This window comes from Panthera uncia, assembly GCF_023721935.1.
Source record: "Panthera uncia isolate 11264 chromosome B3 unlocalized genomic scaffold, Puncia_PCG_1.0 HiC_scaffold_1, whole genome shotgun sequence".
NCBI classification, from domain to species: Eukaryota; Metazoa; Chordata; class Mammalia; order Carnivora; family Felidae; genus Panthera; species Panthera uncia.
In genome coordinates this window covers 34,645,445-34,666,593 of record NW_026057582.1, presented here as the reverse complement: position 1 = coordinate 34,666,593, position 21,149 = coordinate 34,645,445, and the positions used below count along the sequence as shown (strand labels likewise).

The 21,149-nt window shown below is 35.8% G+C and overlaps 1 protein-coding gene across 14 annotated transcripts in view; it reads left to right on the top strand.

Annotated features, from left to right (window-relative positions):
• The window catches only part of FUT8 (fucosyltransferase 8), a 310,019-nt gene that overhangs the window by 203,810 nt on the left and 85,060 nt on the right, over nt 1-21,149 (top strand). For all 14 annotated transcript variants that reach the window (XM_049612642.1, XM_049612647.1, XM_049612640.1 and 11 more), the window contains 3 exons: nt 2,727-2,842; nt 2,959-3,121; nt 13,124-13,238. In XM_049612642.1, the coding sequence (XP_049468599.1) occupies nt 2,727-2,842; nt 2,959-3,121; nt 13,124-13,238 (394 nt within the window). The remainder of the gene's footprint in view (nt 1-2,726; nt 2,843-2,958; nt 3,122-13,123; nt 13,239-21,149) is intronic.

Below are 21,149 nucleotides of genomic sequence, written 5' to 3'. Positions count from 1 at the left end.
ATTTAATCTCTGTTGCTTCATCTTGCCAGAAGATGTCCTATATATCTTTTGCAAAGTGAGTATGATAATAATAATAAAAAAAAAGAACAACATTCAATTCCCAAATATTCAGATAATGTCCTTTCAGATTGACTCTTTTCTTGATACGTTTTAGAAAGAATAGTCTTTATTGTGTACCGTTTTTTTACTGGCTTCTCCATTACTTTTCTTTACCTACAGTTTATCCACAGTTGGATTAGATTATTATATATAATAATGTAATGTCACTTATGTATTTAATATAATTATATTATGTATTTACTATATTATATATAATAATGTACTCTTATTTATTATGTGTTTTACTAAGATTAGATTTAATACTTAATGGAAATCTGCCGAAATCATTTTATGCTGTTTTTTTCTTGCCTGTTTTACCTTGATGTTTTTCCATCAGTATATGAAGAAATGAGATAAAACAGAGAACCTAGACATATCTTTGTATTGTCTGAGATTTTGTGTCATTAAGGGAAACGACATTCTTGTCTTATGACATATTGTTGTCAAGATTAATTCCTTGACTACTTTCAAGAGGTGGTAGTTTTATTCTGTTTTCAAATTATTTCCTTGAAATCAGCCATCTAATTCAGAAAGAGATTAGGAGCCAAATTTTAAAAACTAGATACCAGGAAATGCCTCATTTATGAATGTACACACATTTGAGCTTATAAATTGGGTAATTGTGCACCTAACAGCTCTACTTATTGTGTCATTATTCACTTTGTATGTATACAAATGAAGGCTTTATAATTCAAATGTTGTAGCCTGGGATACTCATGATTAGAGAATGGTTATTTTTCATGCTCCCATTCAGTGTTAATGCATACAACTATAGAATACCTTATTACACTGCTAGAGCTTCTTTACTAAACATGTATACTGAAGTGGTATAGGTAAGTAATAGTTAATTTGGCCTCTGTAGTCTTATTATATAAAAGAATGTAAGAAAAGGTATAAAAAATCTGCGTTAGTGTCTTTGCATCAAAGGACTAAGCTGACATCTGAATTTAAGTTCTGCCAAGTATATTTTAAAAATTAAGTTCCCAGGACACCTGAGTGGCTCAGTCAGTTAAGCGTCCGACTTTGGCTCAGGTCATGATGATCTCACGGTTCGTGAGTTTGAGCCCATATTGTGCTCTGTGCTGACAGCTCAGAGCCTGGAACCTGCTTTGGATTCTGTGTCTCCCTCTCTCTCTGCCTTTCCCCTGCTCATTCTCTGTCTGCCTCTCTCAAAAATAAATAAGCGTTAAAAAAAAATTAAGTTCCCTTAAAATGATTGTAATGGTAAGAATACATACCCAGATATTTTGAGATTATAGCTCGTCTTTAACATGACTGAGCCCAGATAGTTTATTGTCCTGATAGTTTATTGCCAAACACTGAGTTCTTTTATAGATTTTGGAAGAAAAATCAGCCATTATTTAATCTTCATAATAATTATGCAAATGTATGTATGTATGTGTTTATATATATGTGTGTATGTGTGTTAGTTTCCTATTGCCACTATAACAGATACCACTTTGTGGCTTAAAACAATGAAAAGTTATTCTCTTAACAGTTTGGGACATCAGATGTCTGAAATGAGTTTAACTGGGCCAAAGCCACAGTGTCAGCAGGACCACATTCCTCTAGGAAACTGTAGGGGAGAATCTGTTTCCTTGCTTTTTCTCAGCTTCTAAAGCTGCATTCCTCATATTTTTGCTCATGACCCCTTCCTCCATCTTTAAAGCTAATAGCCACACAATCTTCTCCTCTCTTGGGATGAAATCTCCCTCTGCCACTCTCTTATAAGAATACTTGTAATTACCATCAGGGTCCACCTGGATAATCCAAGACTATCTCCCCATCTCAAAATTCTTAACTTAATCACACATTTCAAGGTTTTTGTGCCATGTAAAGGAGCATTTGTAAGCTCCAGGATTAGGACATAGATACCTTTTGTAGCCAGAATGGAGTACAGAATACTGCCAAAGCCATATAAAAACAAAACATGTTAGAAACAAGTACAGTTTGGAAAGAAGTTGTACAGATATGTTAATAATGTAAACAAGAGACCCCAGAGTTGTTCTGCTGTGTTCCAACATTTTATATTGTTAATTGGTATTTTTCATTTCTGATAGAAACAAATAGGATATTAATATTCATCTTTTTTCTGATATACTTCATCTTCTACTCTTGTCTTTCCCTTCTATAAAACCAATACTTAGTAATCTAAGGTCATGAGTTCATGAATTGGAACACAGATTTACATAGCCTGATATTGTGATTAATTCAGAAATAATTTGTATTTGCTATTTGAACACAGGTATATGTTCAGACACGTTTTCTTATTTCCCTTAAGCTTTTTGTCACCTTCTCCTTTACCTTTGTTGCTCTTGATACTAATGAAGAATTGACCACTTTGCCACTGATGATGGTATTTTTCTAAGTAATATGATGAGAGTTTTTAGGACACAGTTCTAAAGGTTCCTTTATTCCTAGAAGATCATAGATCTCTGAGCTAGATTATTTTTTTCTGTTTCTGTTCAGTATCATTCCATTGTTTGGAGAGAAAACTTTATTTCCTGATTGTAATGTATGGTTTGTGCCTCCTAGAGTCACCAATAAATATGTTGTAGCAAAGTAAGCTTTAATTTTGTTACATAATTTATAAGCTAAATGTTTGCATTATCTTTTCTAAACTACAGGATACCAGAAGGCCCCATTGATCAGGGACCAGCCTCAGGAAGGGTTCGTGCTTTAGAAGAGCAGCTTTTGAAGGCCAAAGAACAGATTGAAAATTATAAGAAACAAACTAGAAATGGTAGGTGATTATATAGTGTTTTTCTGCTTTAGTATATTGATATTACCACAAATAATTAAAATTGTCCTTCCATCAAAATGTTGGGAATACTGATACTATTTATTCTTTGACTGCAGGTCTGGGGAAAGATCATGAAATCCTAAGGAGGAGGATTGAAAATGGAGCTAAAGAGCTCTGGTTTTTTCTACAAAGTGAATTGAAGAAATTAAAGAATTTAGAAGGAAATGAACTCCAAAGTCATGCAGATGAATTTCTGTCAGATTTGGGACATCGTGAAAGGTGCTATTCTTTTCTTTTTTTTTTTTAAGTTTTTATTTATTTATTTTGAGAGAAACAGAGGCCCTATGAGAGGGGGAGGGGCAGAGAGAGAGATGGAGAGAGAGAATCCTAAGCAGGCTCAGCACTGTCAACACAGATCCTGACATGGGGCTAGCCCATGACCTACGAGATCATGACCTGAGCCAAAACCAAGAGTCAGATGATTAACTGACTGAGCCACCCAGGCATTCCACGTGCCATTCATTTTTTACATTTCATTTGGGCTTTGGTAGAGATTATAATCTAAGAATATAAACTGGAACTCTTGTTCATTTCCCTGCTGAATGGTAAGTGACACCTACCGTATTTAAGAGCAGAAGAGTACCTGAGGTTTCAAGGACAATAATTCCCAAATGATCAACTAGAATATATCACTGGAAAATATTATTTAAAATGTATTTCTAGATATCTTTATAACCCTAAGTAAACTCTGAAGGTAGTGATGTCAGCCAGTAATACATTAGAATATCTTCTTGTAAATATCCTTCATATACAATCAATAATTGAAGTGGTGTATGTAGTTTTACATTATAGTACATTGGAACTCATACTGAAGCTGGCAGTTACGTTTCTAATTCAAACATTAAAAACTTTGAAATAGCACCTTTTTCAGATTTCTAATGAAAAGTTAACAGGTTTTTGATACAAAGGAGCATTCTTTTATTTATTTTTCTACTTAGTTACTAGACATAAGAATCTGAAATCTCCCTAGTTAAATTTATTTCTCCTGTTTGCACATTTCTGAAAATATGCAGTTTATCTTCCATAGAAAAGAAAACCTTTTGGTACTGATGTATTCATGCAGAACACAGTATATCTGAAAATCATTATAAATACAATGAAACCTGTCCTTAGGCTTATTATATATACAAGTCTATCCCAGTAGGATTCTCATGGCAATTACTGTCTCATTAGTGAACAGTAAAAGAAAAATTGTTGTATTAACACAACCTACCACTGTGAAGAGGAAAAGAATTACCCCACAATCGAGAGATTCATATATATTTACATCATCAGCAATATTGTAGGGATTTTGAAATATTGCTCTGCTATTTTAAGTGAAATTACAAATAAAATCCACCAGTTTATTGGATCATTTTAGCATTAATCTATAGAAGTAAGCAGAAGGGCATTGAATCATTAGGGGCTCCTGAATTATTAGGGGCATTGAATTATTAGGCCACGCATTCAGCAGTCCCTTTGAAAATTTTAGCCATACTTAGACCATTAGACCAAATGCTGACTAATTCTAGGTACGATTCTGTTAATTGGAGCTGTGTGCTTGTATGCTTTACTTACTGCAATTTTATACGGAAAGGCAGATCTGAAGAGGGTTTGAGTTGGGCAGACTATGTGGTATTTAAAGGAGAATTTTGCTATTGATTTCTTAGTGTTTAAAGTTTGAGTGATTTAATTAAATTGCTTGAATTTAATCTTCATATATTTTCTAGATTGAAATCATTATTTAAAGAATTATTTTTGTGCATATATTTTATGACTGTATGTAGAAATGGAAAAATATATGCAAATGTACACATGAAAAAAGTTGGGCCCTAAAGTTGATATAAATCGATGTTAAATTTTTTGTAAGTTGAATTTTATTTTAAGTATATTAGGATTCTGACACCACCTTTTAGTACATGTTAAATATTTCACTGAAAATAAAAATGGAAAGATATCCAAGTTTCCCCAGGCGATTTCTTTTACTGTCTTTAAGCAGAAATTATAAGGAACTTGGGATGCAGCTTCACAGGGTAGGAATGTAACTGCAGGCAGCTGTGGTAGAATGCAGTGATACAATAATGAAAAAGCGTAGCCAGACATTGGAGAAATAACCCTACAGTTACGAATGTACAGTGGAGAGGATCTGTATGTGTGCAGAATATGCCATCTTACTGATCATTTTCAAGATTTTTAGGTGTAAGAATTAAAATTAAAAGTTTTTGTTTCCCTCTGGTGATTTTTAAATTACGTAAAAATCCCTATTTCATTTTTACACTTACCCAAATATAGTGTATAGGTTGTCTAAAAGCCTGTGTTCTCTGGTAAGTCAGTTAGAAGTTGAGTCTGTCAATGTTTTCATTCAACTTTCCCTCTGAATCACTCTTGTCATCTTTTGGTTCAGAAAGACATCAATAATAGGAAAGACATTTATGGGCTCTTGTTTCTTCAAAGGGTTTTTTCTTTCTTAGAACTTTCTTCTGATATAAACGCTGATCCTCTTTTTTTTCCCCTTTCTAAATCAATAAAACTGTAATTTATGTACAAATGCTTTCAGTTTTGTTAGCACACCCCAGAATCAAGATACAGAACATTCTGCAGCCCTGAGAAGTTTCCTCATGCTCCTTTGTAGTCAGCACCTCCCCACCCTCAGTCCTTGGCAGTCATTAGGTTTGTTCCTATCCCTATTTTTTGCCTTTTCCAGAATTTTATGTAAATGCAGTCACATATTATGTAGCTTTTTGAGTGTGGTTTCTTTCACTTGGCATAATGCATCTGAGATTCACCCATGCTGTTTTGTGTATTGATAGTTCATTCTTTTTACTGCTAAGTAATATTCCATTGTACGGATGTACCACAGGTAGTTTATCCATTCACCAGTTGAAGGACATTGGGTTGTTTATATGTTTTGTTGATTATGAATAAAGCCACCATAAACACTAACATACATGTTTTTGCAGAAATGTATTTTCATTCCTTTTGGATTAATATCCAGAGTGGGATTTGTGTGTCATATGTTGAGTGTCTATTTAATTTATAAGACACTGCCAAACTAGATTTTCAAGTGACAGTTTCATTCTAGTGATAATATATTACCATATTTCATGGTAATAGAGTCAAATTTACCTGCTGTTTTTGAACATCATTGATCATAAATTGACTGTGGCCTGTCTCTTTGAAATAATGAGGGAGATTAGCAGTTTAGAGTGATTATTTTTGTGATTGTGATTTTATTATTTGTGTCATAGTATAGGTTCAGTACTTGGATTTATAGCTGTATATATTTGTCTTTCAACCTCTGGGGATATCATTGAAAATTCTGCTTATCACCATGTTAGGTTGCCCAAGACATATTTAACTTAACCACTGTTGCTTTGGGTCTTTTGCATTCCTTACGTTGCCAGACACCATGTTTATGAGATAGTTACTAGAACTACTTCTTTCTGATTTTAGATTATAGCAATTATTAAACTTCAAACTAAAGGACAGGAGGGCTTACAGGGCTGATGAACTATTTCTCAATTAACTTGACTGAAATTACTGAGAAATAATCTGGTGAAACAACAATCTCATTGTCCCTGCCTGGTCTGCATCATCTCATTATCAGTAATACATAACGCAGCTTTGGTAAGACTGAGGTGAGATGTTTCCCAAGTGATAAATGCTAATTATACCTAATTATGCTGATTGGCCTTTTGATATTGTGTATAGGGGTTTACGTAGCAACGGAAAGGACTTCAACTCAGATAAGGCGTGCAATATCTGGTTACAGGGAAGATTGGTAGGTTAATAATAGCTTACAGATTTGTATAATCAGAATTGCTGATCATAGCTATTGTGGTACAGTAGTTTGTGTTTTCCCTCTCTAAGGTAGACTCTACTAGACTATCTTTGAGAGGTCAAAGAAATGATATTTCCACTCTTGAAAAATTAAGTTAAGCTATTCTTTGTTTTTTATTTCATACACACACACATACACAGAAGAAGGAATGAAGACCTTTGAGATGTGATTTGATTGAGACTTACATTAAACTGGAAGGTAGATGCTCTTTCTTCAGTTGTTAATTCCTTTGGCCAAAATGTTTTTGTATGATTGTCTTTCTCCTAAGGAATCCAGGTATATTTTTAAGTGGTGCTAGAACATACCTCCAAATATCCGTGGACAAAGGGAGATCTTGTCCTATGAAGTTGTCCTTAATTTTCTCATCACTTAGTCTTTATCAGCCAGATCATGATTCTCCATCTTCTGTAAGGAGACATCTTCCCCTAAAATAAAGTTTGCATTGGAAGGAGAATCTAAAGGTGGAAAAAGACATCTTATCTAATGACTTTGATTCTGTTTTTTGCCTCCCCACCCTCCCGACCTTACATCTCCCTGGATGTGATTTCCAAACTCAAGAATGATTAGACATTAAAAATAGTCACTTATTAAGGATTTCCTTCATGGCAGTTATTATGATAAAGGCTCTCCATTCATTATTTTCTCAGCATAGTAATACTTTGAGGCAAGCATTATTATTCTGTATTTGATAAATAAAGTTATACTCAGGCCTAGAGAAATTAGATAGTTTACACAAGTAAGTGGCCGAGCTATTTTTCTCCAAAATATTTTTTCTTTTTTCTTTGATATGATTTATTGTCAAGTTGGCTCACATACAGTGTATACAGTGTGCTCTTGGTTTTGGGGGTAGTTTCTTATGATTCATTGTTTACATGCAACACCCAGTGCTCATCCCAACAAGTGCCCTCCTCAAATACTTTTTCTTAATTGCTAAATACTTAGCTTCTCTGAGCTTTATTTTTCTCTTTTACACATGGGGATATAATTCCTATATCATAACATTATGTTGATTAAATGTGGGAAAATATATAAAACAACTTCCACAGTGACTGACACATTGTAGTTTCTGGTAGACTCTAGTGGGACCTGCATAAGGAAAGCCTCATAAGAGGGTATAAATAGAGAACTCTTAGATGCTTCAGGGCAAGCACAAGTAAGGGGAAATTGTCATAATACTCAGCAGCAAGAATTTCAAGGTTTGGGACCTATACATAAGCCTGGTGGACATCACTCACCAAGTAGCATAATTATGGCCTCATATGATAAACTATTTTTGTTGTTGCTCTTATGGACTCCCCCCCCCCCGCCCCGCCCCACCCATGTGGGCTGTCAAAAAGAGGTGGTATCTTAGAATTCCTCCTTGAGACAAGGGAGGCAAAAGGAATATTGTCTTCCTATCCGTCTCTAGATCACATTTTTATTCTTTGTACTGCTTATTTCTGCCCCAGGAGCAAATCATAGTAAAAGCAGCCTTGGACAAAACCCAAATAAGTTTTCTTGCTCTTGATCCAGATTTACCTATGGGTTAGACTCTGTAATATAGCCTCCCTTAGTCACATTTACTTCATAAATGGTAGTTCCTTCACCTTGGGATTTTCTTGAATTATATCTGCTCTGTGCTGACCCTGAGGGGGAATTTCTATCTTTAAAATTTTGTAAATTACTTTTTTTTTAGAGGTTTTTTTTTTTTTTTTTTTAGTGTTTTTATTTATTTTTGAGACAGAGAGACACAGAGCATGAGCAGGGGAGGGGCAGAGAGAGGGAGAGACACAGAATCTGAAGCGGGCTCCAGGCTCTGAGCTGTCAGCACAGAGCCCGATGTGGGGCTTGAACTCACGGAGTGTGAGATCATGACCTGAGCTGAAGTCTGATGCTCAACTGACTGAGCCTCCCAGGCGCCCCTATTTTTAACGTTTTGAATCCAGTATAAACAAAATACTTGTGGTTCTTCATTAGCATAATTGAGACAAACTGAAACATTTAAGAATAGTTTTGGCGATATCAAAATATAGAAATAGGAAAATTAACTAAAAATACAAAGAATATAAATGTAGCCCAGCTTTTGAAATAGAGGTTTTGACACCTGTCATAACTGGCCTGCTCTCTGAATCATAGATTCTGTTCTAGTCTACTGGTTATTCTCAGGCATCTATACTCCACCCACAAGTGACTAGCACTATTCTGCTGGTCTTTTGCCTGGTTTTGTATTTCCCAGGCTTTGACCTGCCCTCATACCAGGCCTTAAGATTCATCATTCATCTCCTAGATTTCTTGATCAATCAGTTCATAGTCAAAACCAAGATGGCCAGATTTCCAGCTTTTAGGACACTTCTAGGAGATTTGATTTAAGAATAGAGTCACTGAAAACCAATCATTTCTATAGAATGGATTTTAGTCACCATATTTCCCAGTAACGATCTATATACTTTCTGTTTGCTTATTCTCATATCTTTGGCTAAAAGATGACAAATTTTGCAGGATGGTAATTTCTAAACATTATTGAATCAGCAAAGAACTAAATTTAAGATTATTTCCACTCATCATCAAGGAAATACAAATCAAAACCACAATGAGATGCCACCTCACTCACACCTGTCAGAATGGCTAATATTAACAACTCCGGAAACAACAGACGTTGGCGAGGTTGCGGAGAAAGGGGAACACTTGCACTGCTGGTAGGAATGCAAACTGGTGCAGCCACTCTGGAAAACAGTATGGAGATTCCTCAAAAAATTAAAAATAGAACTACCCTACGACCCAGCAATTGCACTACTAGGTATTTACCGAAAGGAAACAAGAGTGCTGTTTTGAAGAGGCACATGCACCCCAGTGTTTATAGCAGCACTATCAACAATAGCCAAAGTATGGAAAGAGCCCAATGTTCATTGACTGATGAATGGATAAATAAGATGTATATATATATATATACCACATCTTAGTACTTGGCGATCAAAAAGAATGAAATTGCCATTTGCAACAATGTGGATGGAACTAGAGTGTATTATGCTAAGCGAAATAAGTCAGTCAGAGAAAGATAAATATGCAATCTCACTCATGTGTGGAATTTAATAAACAAAACAGATGAACATAGGGGAAGGGTAAAAATAAGATAAAAAAAGAGAGGGGGGGAAATCATAAGAGACTCTTAAATACAGAGAACAAACTGAAGGTTGCTAGAGGGGTGTCGGGTGGGGGAATGGGCTAAATGGGTGATGGGCATAAAGGAGAGCACTTGTTGGGATGAACACTGGGTGTCATATGTAAGTGATGAATCACTAAATTCTACTCTTGAAATCATTATTACACTATATATTAACTAGCTTGGATTTAAATAAAATTTTAAAAATAAATACATTTAAGATTGTTTCCTGGGCTTGTCTTCCTTACATGGTCTCTAATGGGAAGGGCCAGAAAAAAATATTTAAAAATTTTTTTTAATGTTTATTTTTGAGAGAGAGAAAAAAATAGAGTGCAAGTGGGGTGTGGGGTGGGGGGCAGAGAGGAAGGCACCGAATCCAAAGTGGGCTCCAGGCTCTGAGCTGTTAGCACAGAGCCTGATGTGGGGCTAGAGCTCATGGAGTGCGAGATCATGACCTGAGCTGAAGTCAGACACTCCACCGACTGAGCCACCCAGGTGCCCCAAGAAAAAAAGATTTAAAAATCAAGTTTAATTTTAGTTGACTCCTGGAATAGACCAACTTATATTGAGACTGACTGTGTTATAAAAAATTAGTGTACTTTTTTTTTGGGGGGGGGGTATATGGCCCTCTAGTTCTGTGTGAGCTTGGTTATCCCACTTTCTTGACAGAGTTTGGGATGGATGTGAATAAATTGCCAAGACTTAATACTGATATAACTTGGTAAAAACATTTTTGTGTTTTCTAATTTATTAAAAGACACAAATTAACTTTTATTCCCACTGATTAAGGAATGGCTTGATTACTATGATGTGAAAGCATAACCATGCCAATTTTGATATTTCAGAGAATTCTCCTCTCCAAATTAGACCTAATGTAGTTTTTACCCTCTTGAGGCCATATGATTGTCAATGAAATGTAGTGCTATTTGTCTATTGATATGTGTAGGTTTAATGTTAAAGCCATGGAAAGCATATTGACTTTCCTTTTTTCCTGCAACTGGCATTTGCTGATAGACTGGTTATTTATCCCACTGTACTACATCTCCACGAAGAGTACTCCTATTTAAAGTTGAGGCTTACAACAGGTTTTGTGATCACTCATAGCTAAAAGGCAGGAAAAAGCAAAGGACCACATTTGGATATGATGAAATCTATAAAGTGGAAAATATAATGAGCATGATGAGAGTGATGAGGAAGAGGTTATTGAGAAAATAATTTAAATAAACTTCCAGCTGAGCCCTGCAACACCATTATAGTCCAAGATTTCTTATATGTTTCCACGATCAACTCATACAATTTCATATAGGTGGTGACTTTTCCCCTAGTAAAAGTAAAACTATAAAAGAATACTGTAAACTACATAATAATCCAGAGGGGCCTGTTTTATAATCTGAAAAAACTTAAAAGTTGACCTTCTGTCCATTGTGTAAGACTAAGTTAATTTGTTAAGGAGGCAGTAAATTGTAGGTTTGGTTTTTCCCATTACAACTACTCTTTAATAAAATTTTTTGAAAATGCTTATTAGCATCTTAGGTGAGAATAATAAATATTTTTTAAAAAATTACGTATTTGACTGTTGCCCTGGTCAAAAAGGAAATAGTCAAGCTGTGGAATGCCCTGTGCATCGCTGATGTTGATACATTGAGCAAATGCCTAAAATGCTTCACAGATGACCCTTTTGTTCCAAAGCATTGTGCAAAGCTGTTCCACTACTAGTTAGATGTATTCTAAACTATGGCTATGATTTTTAATCTTTATTTGTATATTCATAATAGTGTTGCTTTATTCAAGACACTAGCTATTATTAAGTATTCTCTGTTAATTTTGTGTAGTTCTAATGCTTTTCTGTGGTAGTAAATAATAATTTAGTTTTTCCTGTGGGGTGCCAGTGCTTTGTTATTAAATGCTTTACCGTGTTATTAAGTACTTTACCATCTAGTTAAGAACCGGGAATAACAAAACTGAGGCTATGCCATGTACTCCTGGGTAAATCACAATTGTTGAGGGCTGGTTTCATTATCTGTTAAATGAGTTCTTACTGATCAGTCCCCTTCTTCAGTGTGCTGTAAGGTACTGGCTACTGGATCATATTTCTGACTGGCCTTCAGTACCACGTATTCCTAGCACCCATGCCCAATGAGTACTTTCTCTTGGTTGTAGAATTATTAGTAGGTACTCTTCATACACAAGGTAAAATCTCTGAAACAACTCTCAGAGTCATTATAGCATAAATAGCAATGTCTTAGTCTGTTCAGGCTGCTATAACAAAAATACCAAAGGCTGTAATTTATAAACAATAAAAATTTATCTCTCACAGTTCTGGAGCCTGGGAAGTCCAAAATCAAGGTGCAGGCACATTTGGTGTCTGGTGAGGACCTGTTTTCTTATTCATGAACAGTGCCTTCTCCATCTGTCCTCACATGGTAGGAGGGCCTAGGGAGTTCTGTGGGGTGTTTTATAAGAGCACTAATCCCATTCATGAGGGTTCCACCCTCATGACCTAAGCACCTCCCAAAGGTCCAAATTTGGCCCATAGGCTGCTTTTGTGAATAAAGTTTTACGGGAAAACAGGCACATGCATTCATTTGCATATTGTCTATGGTGGCTTTCCTGCTACAAAGGCAATAGAGGCCCACAAATCCTGAAATATTTATTATCTGTCCCTTTACAGAAAAATGTTAGCTGAGCCTTAGTTTGGATCGTTGTTTAAGAGTTATGTCAGGGGCACCTGGGTGGCTCAGGTAGTCTCTCTCTTTCTCTCTCTGTCTCTCTCAAATAAATAAACATTGAAAAAAAGGGTTATGTCAGAATTTTCCTCTTATCTTTTATTCCAACCACTCAGAGTGTTTATGTATGAAGAGATAATTTAAGAGGAGGAAGGATATGACAGAACAAAAATGTAGTCTTCAAATCCTGGCACCAACTTATTTCTCTCCCTTATCTTAATCGACCTGTTTCTTTGCTATGGTTTTCCATTTCCCCTTGATCTTCGTAGTGCTCTGTGTTGGGAAATAAGTGCAGCTGACTGACCTGGAGAAAAATAGTATGTTTTTCTCAACAGTGAAAATTTACTATAGGAGTGAATCTTGGATGTGAGGGACTAATTGCTGAGTTTAAGAGTCTTAATAGAAAATCAAGGATGAGAACCAGTATCACTGTGAGCATCAATCTCTGAAGAATTTGACTCTCTTCTTATGACTTTGTGTAATCCTGTGAGGAAGTACAAATAAGTCAGACCTCCAAATGTTGTTTGTTTTAATAGGTCTATAATGACGGATCTATACTACCTCAGTCAAACAGATGGAGCAGGTGATTGGCGGGAAAAAGAAGCCAAAGATCTGACAGAGCTGGTCCAACGGAGAATAACATATCTTCAGGTAAGGAAATTAGGTAAAGAAATAAACACGAGTGAAAAAAGAAGGAAAATCATAATAAATAAGACTAAGAGTTGCTGTTGGTTTTTAGTCTTCATAGCCCTTTGCTTTTTTAAAGTATTTACTCATTTTTCATATTTATTCAGAAAGATGCTATGTTATGTCTGCAGTGCAAAGATGGCGAAAACAAAGTCCCTGCCTTAAGGGAGCTAATTCTTATCACACACACATATACACATGCACATGCACGTGTATGTGCGGGCACACACACACACACACACACACACACACACACACACTACAATGCAAAGTAGGAAGTGCTGCATTTTATGTGACACATACAGATGAAATGCTCAGGAATAGCTTGTCAGGAATAAGCTTTGTGGAAAAGTTATCAGGAATAGCTTTGTGGAAAACATACTATTTGAATTGAGCTGAAAAGGATAACTAGATAGGATTTAGACACATAGAAATGGAAAAGAGTGTACTAGTTGGAGTGTATGAGTAATGGTCCATAGCTGGGAAAGAGGAGGACAGGAACCCAATGAGAAATGAGATATTTTAGTTTGTCTGAGGTTTTAGGTAGTATGAACAGGTGGGATGGAAAATAAACTGAAAAGGTACGTTTGGGAGCCAGATTGCAGAGGTCCTTGGGTGCAGGTTAATAACACTTTATGATGCATAAGCAGCAAGTGGTTGCTGAAAGATTTTATTTGTTGCATAAACATCATTATAACAACAAACAGCCCCAAGTCCCAGACCCTTTTAAATTTATTCTCTTCGGGGTTCTTTTGTGTTCTCTTTTTTAAAAAAAAAAAAAAAAAGTTAATGTTTATTTAATTTTTTGAGAGAGAGAGAGAGAAAGAGAGAGTGGGAGAGCAGCAGAGAGAGAGAAAGACACAGAATCTGAAGCAGGCTCCAGAGTCTGAGATGTCAGCACAGAGCCCGACACGGGGCCCGAACTCAGGAGCCACGAGATCATGACCTGAGCTGAAGTCGGATGCTTAACCGACCAAGCCACCCAGGCGCCCCTCTTCTAGCTCTTATTTATATGCATACCCAGTCTTACATGTTTGTAAGAACAGTGTTGATTTACTTTTTAAATTTTGGCATTTTGCTTAAAATGCCATCAGCTTTTTCTATTTTGGAGTCACAACTTGCTTTTGAAAGGTTTTTTACACATAAGAGTGGCATAATGAGAGTGATGCTGTTAATCTGAAGGTATTATTTTGGCTGAAGTGGATTAGTATTGGAAGAGACTAGAAGCAAGGAGACCATTTAGGAGATGAGGACCATCTGCAGGTGAGAAAATGGAGGTATGTGGCAGTTTGCATTGGAAGTGAAGAGATAAATTTGAGAGAGACTGGGAAGGTAAAATTAAGAGGCCTTTCCAAGTGGGGGAAAGAGTTGAAATGACTGGGATAATGGGCACATTGTTAACTGACAGGGAACTTAGAGTAGTCTTGAGGAAAACAATGAATTAGTAAGTAACTTCACAACGCTTCAAGTTGAAAGCTGTTCCCATCCTTTTCTAAAACTATTGATGGTATACTTTCTGTGTATAATCATTCAGCTTTCCTTCTAAGGTTAAAGTGTCTTGTAAAAGCAAAATAATAGCCGGTGACTTAATCCTGCATATTTCAAGGTACACATTTTCCTACACTTAAATAGGAAAAAATAGAAAATCAAGTGTTTAAAGAGATCATTAAAAACCAAACTGATCTTGGCATGCTGTCTTAGTCTCATACTCCCATGACCATTCATCAGAGGTGTCTGCAGAATGAGAAACACTTGCCTCCTGTAGGGAAGAGGTAATTATCTCCTATCAACTAGAACCTCATTCAGTGAACTGTAAACAGCTGGTGGTGCAGAACTATCATCCTCATTTAAAATGGAAATAACTGTGGTTTCTGAGTTTCTTCCATTTCCACATGTTCATTAGATATGTATTCAACAAAAGTTATATTTAAACTATCATTTGGTCATAGTCCAGTCTGCACACTATAACAAGTACCTGCCACCTGCTTTATTTTCTTGATTTTTTAAGTGGCCAAGTGCTTTTACTTATAGTGCAGATTTGATCCTGTATGTGCTGATTTCTGTGGTTCTGTGTTAGAGAATTTTACTTGTAAATCATGCTAATAATTTAAAACCACATTGGCTTTTTTAATCTGTTAGACTATAGCAAAATAGCATTTCAGCTGGACCTTACTTTCAGTTTCAAATATTGCTATTTGCCAGGTCTCTTTTTTTTTCCATTGAAAAACAAAAGATGGTTTTTAATATTCAAGAAGATGGGGAAGATCTCAGTAGGAAAAAACATATTTTAGAAAAAGGTTTTTCTTTAATTATTTAATATATCTGTGATCATTTTTTCCATCTAGTCTAAAAGTTCTTTGAAGTCAGGAACTATATTTTCAACATCCTATTTGTTAGAGGTTAACAATGCCAGCCATTCACTCTTTCCCTTCTTTGGATAGAGGTGAATAAGCGTCCTTTCTTCCATTCCAACAAAATTAAACACATACATTTGCAAGGAATGCTTTCTCTAACTGGAATTTTTATTTCCAGTGTATTTCTAAGCACAACAGCTACTTTGAAAAGAATGATTTGTTACTGGTTCAACTAATGGATTAGAGAGTTTAATCAGATGAGGTGAGCTATTTATACACGCTTTTTAAAATGATTACGTTTTTTCCTGTTATAACTTTTCTTGGTATTCAAATGTTTTGGTGTTCCCAAACTATTATTGCCTTAAGTGAAATATTATTGTAAAAAAGGCTATTTAACCAACTTAGATTCTGAAAGACTTCCACAGGGCTTAGCAACTGAGTATTATACTAGAAAATAAATCTGAAAAGGGGGATAAAGAAAAAACTTTGAACTTTGATACCTGTATTCAACATAAAAATAAGCCGTTCATATAACTTAATGGAATTTTAGAAGGCTCTCTTTGTTTGGCCTATCAGCCAGCAGTTATATAAAGAATGATAATAATTTGTAGGTAACTAGGAAATAAATAAGAAAAAGGAACAATAAAAGCAAATGTTTTTCATAGTTTAAATCTGTTTGGGAGATTTTAGGCATTTAAATACTTTGTTGCATTCAGATGATTTTATAATTTACTTCAGTGATTGGTTTGGACAGTTGAAAGAATTTTCAGTTTTACTAGATTTTTACTTATACTGATGAAATTTATTATCAGTTCTCATTATCACCAACAAGTATTTTTCTAAACTCTGATTTATTTAAGGTGTAATGCAAGTCTTGGTTAAAAAAAAGAAAAAAAAAAACAACCTAGATTGAGTCATCTTCTTAATCCATAATAGGTTTCATTTTAAATCTAACCCTTTTTGCAACTCTCCAGTCCTTTGAATTGAGCAAATATCATTATGTCTCATGAAAATCCTGCTTGATTTAGTCATGTATTTCAAGTTTAGTCTCAATTTTAGATTTTCATTTATTTATCCTATACCTTGGTTACAGTTTCACAAAAGATACTACAAAATAAAAGAAGTGCTTACGGCAACTAGACTTCAGTGGAACAAAGTTCATGGCTATCTTGGTTAAAATTATTTTCTGTTTAGAGTTGAAGACCTTATGGCATGTGATAAAAAGACAAAAGCACTAAAAGACTATAATAATCTTACTGAGGACAACCTTGGGTATACCATTAGGCTCAAGTTGTTAGGGTCAGGCGTAAGGCAGGGTAAAGATAGGAGTCAGAGGCTAAAAAATTTTAGCAGTCAAAGGCTTTATTTGGGAACTAAGGTCGCTGGCGAGGTTCCGTGACTCAGGGAGAGAGAGAGAGTGGGGAGTCAGGGAAGTCGCACCCAGGTGTGGTGGCGTGGGGTTTTTAAGCTGCAGCGGTTCCGGGTTTAGGTCCGGGTGGGCCTTTTTCGCGTCAGGTCGTGCCTCGCTCGGTGATTGGTTGACCTCCAATTCATTCTGGCACACTACTAGGGGCTTTTCATTGGGTTGCGCTGGCAAGATGGCTGTCCCCTCTACTGTGGTTCCAAGGACATCCTAAACAAGTAAAATGGACCAAGTAATTCTCTTCACGTCTTAGGTTTCTGTATGTTTATGTAAAACGTTCTTTATCCATAAAGTGAACAAGTAATATTGGCTTGTTTTAAATACCATTTTGTCCTGGTCTTTACTAGTGTGCTATATAAATCATAACAAATAGAGAAAGTGCTGGTTTTTTAAATATTTTTCTAGTTTCTGATATAAAACACAGGCTCATTGTAAACACTTCATATTGCTGATGTTTTCATTATAAGTCCACATTTTGCCATAATATGTCATTTTTCTAGACTTTTAAGTCTAGAGATTTTATTTTCATTACCATTATTAGAATTTACTTTGTGGCTTCCAATCAGCTCATATTAAATTCTCCTCAGCTCATATTAAACAAACACAATGAAAAAGATGACGATACCTTGGTTTCTTAATTTGTTTGGAACAGTTGGAAGTTGGCAGCTGTGGTGGTGAGAGGTGCTAGTGAGGGCACATAGCTGTGGCAAAAGGCATTTGCCAGTTTAACTTGAAATTATTGGTCTTATGGTTCAGGGTGTTTTTTAATTCCACCTAGATCCAAAGTTGACAATTTAAGCAATATTGGGCCCATTTTCAGTGGAGTCTAAATAAAACGTATAAAAAGTAGAAATAGTAAAAGATTTTTGTTTGTTTGGAGGCATTGTTGGTTTATGTTGTGAATAGGACATTTACTGGAAATTGGTAAGTTAATAGTTTTCCTTTTTTTCATAGAAAAGTAAAAGATGTGAAAATGGAGAACAACTATTTTATTTTTTTGTTGTTTTTTTAAGAAAAAATTTAATAACACAAGATATTAACAAACTATGTATATGGCTCCAATTGCCATTAAAAGTAAGATCAGCTACTCTTTTATTTGTCTGAAAAGTATTTCACTGCATCGTCATTCCCAAGGGATATTTTTAAGACATACACAATTCGATACTGAGAGTTTCGTTGTTGTTTTTCTATTGTGTTTTTTTTCTCCTTTCAGCATGTTCAGAATATGATTTCACCATTTTCTGGTGTTTATTGATGTATTGATGCCATTGAAAAGTCACCTTTCAATTCAATATTTTCCTTTGTGCTATTAAAAAGATAAGGCTTTTCATCATGCTTTTGATGAGCTACAATTTCTTTATGATGTTCCAGCTTGTGAATGTATTTAATTTTTTTTCCTTAAAATTACTTATGACTCCTGGTTTGATGGATTTGTGTCACTGAACATTTTTGTAAGGTATCAGAATCTTTTCAAATATTACCTCTGACCCAATCTTTCTCTTCTCTCCTTATGAGTCTTCAATTTAAATGTCCTCTACATTTTTTTTTGTATTTTCCATCTTTTTCTCTGTCATGCTTATTATGGTATTTTTTCACTGTGTAAACTTGGCTTAACTAGAAATATACTTCTCATGCATGCCTCTCTGTGTGCTTCCTAGTTGTAGCTGACCAAAAGAGGGATTTGTACAAGATTTGGGAGGCAGAAAGGAAGCAAAAGCCATCATCTCAGTTGGTTGTTGTGGCTATAAATTGTGAGAAACAGAAGCAGCAACTCTTGGAGAAGCAGAGTCAACATTGGCCACACTTTACCCCACTCTATATTCACAGTTTTTTCTGTTGACTTCCTGGCCCTGTTGACCAACAGTGACCTCAGGCCCACCCAGACTCAGAAACAGCACCTCTACAGACTTCACCCTGCTACAGACTTCACAATGCACCTTCACTGATTCATTCTGGCAGTTAGCCAGGGCTGGGTTTCTGAGATTCTCTGGCAAGTTCTGATGTGTCCACTTATGCCAGTGCTTCAGAGAGGATGCTTTTTGTTGTTGTTTTTCTTAATTCTCTACCTTATCCATTCTGATCCTTACTTGCCCAGTGTGTCCCATACTTGTTTAGTTTTACTGTGAAAACAAATATCCTGTTTTCTATTACTCACAGTGGTTCTGCTTCCCTAACTGAACCCTCACTGTAGTGGGCACTATTTTTCTTCATTCTCTTTAAGTTCACTAACTTTCCCTTCTCTTGCCATACAGTCCCTTTATTATTTTTTTCCATTTAATTTAATACATTTTTAAGTCCTATATGTTTTTTTTTTATTTTTTATTTTTTAAAATTTACATCCAAATTAGTTAGCATATAGTGCAGCAATGATTTCAGGAGTAGATTCCTTAGTGCCCCTTACCCATTTAGCCCATCGCCCCTCCCACAACCCCTCCAGTAACCCTCAGTTTGTTCTCCATATTTATGAGTCTCTCTCTTCTGTTTCGTCCCCCTCCCTGTTTTTATATTATTTTTTCCCCTTCCCTTATGTTCATCTGTTTTGTCTCTTAAAGTCCTCATATGAGTGAAGTCATATTATTTTTGTCTTTCTCTGACTAATTTAACCTAACATAATACCCTCTGGTTCCGTCCACATAGTTACAAATGGCAAGATTTCATTCTTTTTGATTGCCGAGTAATACTCTGCTGTGTATATATGCCACATCTTATTTATCTGTTCATCCATCGATGGACATTTGGACTCTTTCCAAACTTTGGCCATTGTTGATGGTGCTGCTATCAACATGGGGGTACATGTGTCCCTTCGAAACAGCACACCTGTATCCCTTGGATAAATGCCTAGTAGTGCAATTGCTGGGTCGTAGGGTAGCTCTATTTTTAGTTTTTTGAGGAACCTCCACATTGTTTTCCAGAGTGGCTGCACTAGCTTGCATTCCCAACAACGATTTTACTTTTTAAAGGAAGATAGAGGTTTGTTTTTTCCATTCAAAAATAACAGACTGACTGGAGAAATAGCAATTTCTCTTTTCCTGTCAGGATGCCAGAAACTGTAGATGGTCTATGAAATGGAAAGTGGCCAGGTCACACTAGGAATGCATTATTGAAGCTATTGAAATGTTTTTCAGACTGTGGGGAAACCTACCTCCAACACAGGATGTAGACACATTTTTCTCTGACAGGACAGAATAGATTTAAGGCCAGAATATAACTATAAACTTCCATTTGTCTGCTAGTGTACTGACCATGAATGAGATCAAACCCATCATCAGGTGTTCCCAGAGTTGTGGAGTGTGTTCTACTGAGTGAATCAGACAGCATTTATTTCTGCCCAACAGGGATGACAACCAAAAGTAAAGGCAAAAGTAGTACTTGTAACTCGTTAGGAAAAGTCATTAGCTTAGCTGTATTAAGATTGTTAATTAAATATTTAAAACAATTGGAGTAGGGAGAAACTTCCAGGAACCTTCCCTACTTGAAAGAAGTTATTATTTTAAGAGGTCAAATAGGGAAAAGTAGACAGTTTCTCAGAAAAAAACTTAAGAGTACACTAAGAAAGGGAGTATCTTTCCCAAGAACAAAAATATAAATAGGTTTAGTGAGGAAAGAACAAGAAGTGGTAAGTAGATACAGTGTCCAGGGTAGCTTTCATAAAATGAAAGAGGGGTTTGCTATACTAGAAGTTGACTAAGGACAAAGAAGGAAAGGAAGAGGGGCACCTAGGTGGCTCAGTTGGGTTAAGCATTGGATTTCAGCTCAGATCATGATCTCTGGTTTGTGAGTTCAAGCCCCGAATCAGGCTCACTACTGTCAGCATAGAGCTTGCTTAGGATCCTTTGTCCCCCTCTCTGCCCCTCGCTTGCATGTGTGCTCTTATTCCCCCTCCCCCAAACATTTTTAAAAAGAAGAAAAAAAAGAAAATTTATTAAAGGTAGTTTTCTAAGCATTATTAAAAACTTTGAATTCTTAGATTTTACAGAGCCCTTGCATGTGAGAGCATAGGTCTGACTGAGTTGTTTGTGTATTCAACAAGTATTTGGATGTACTGGACGTTAGATACATTGCTAAGGATTTAGTGATGAATGAACAGATATGGTACGT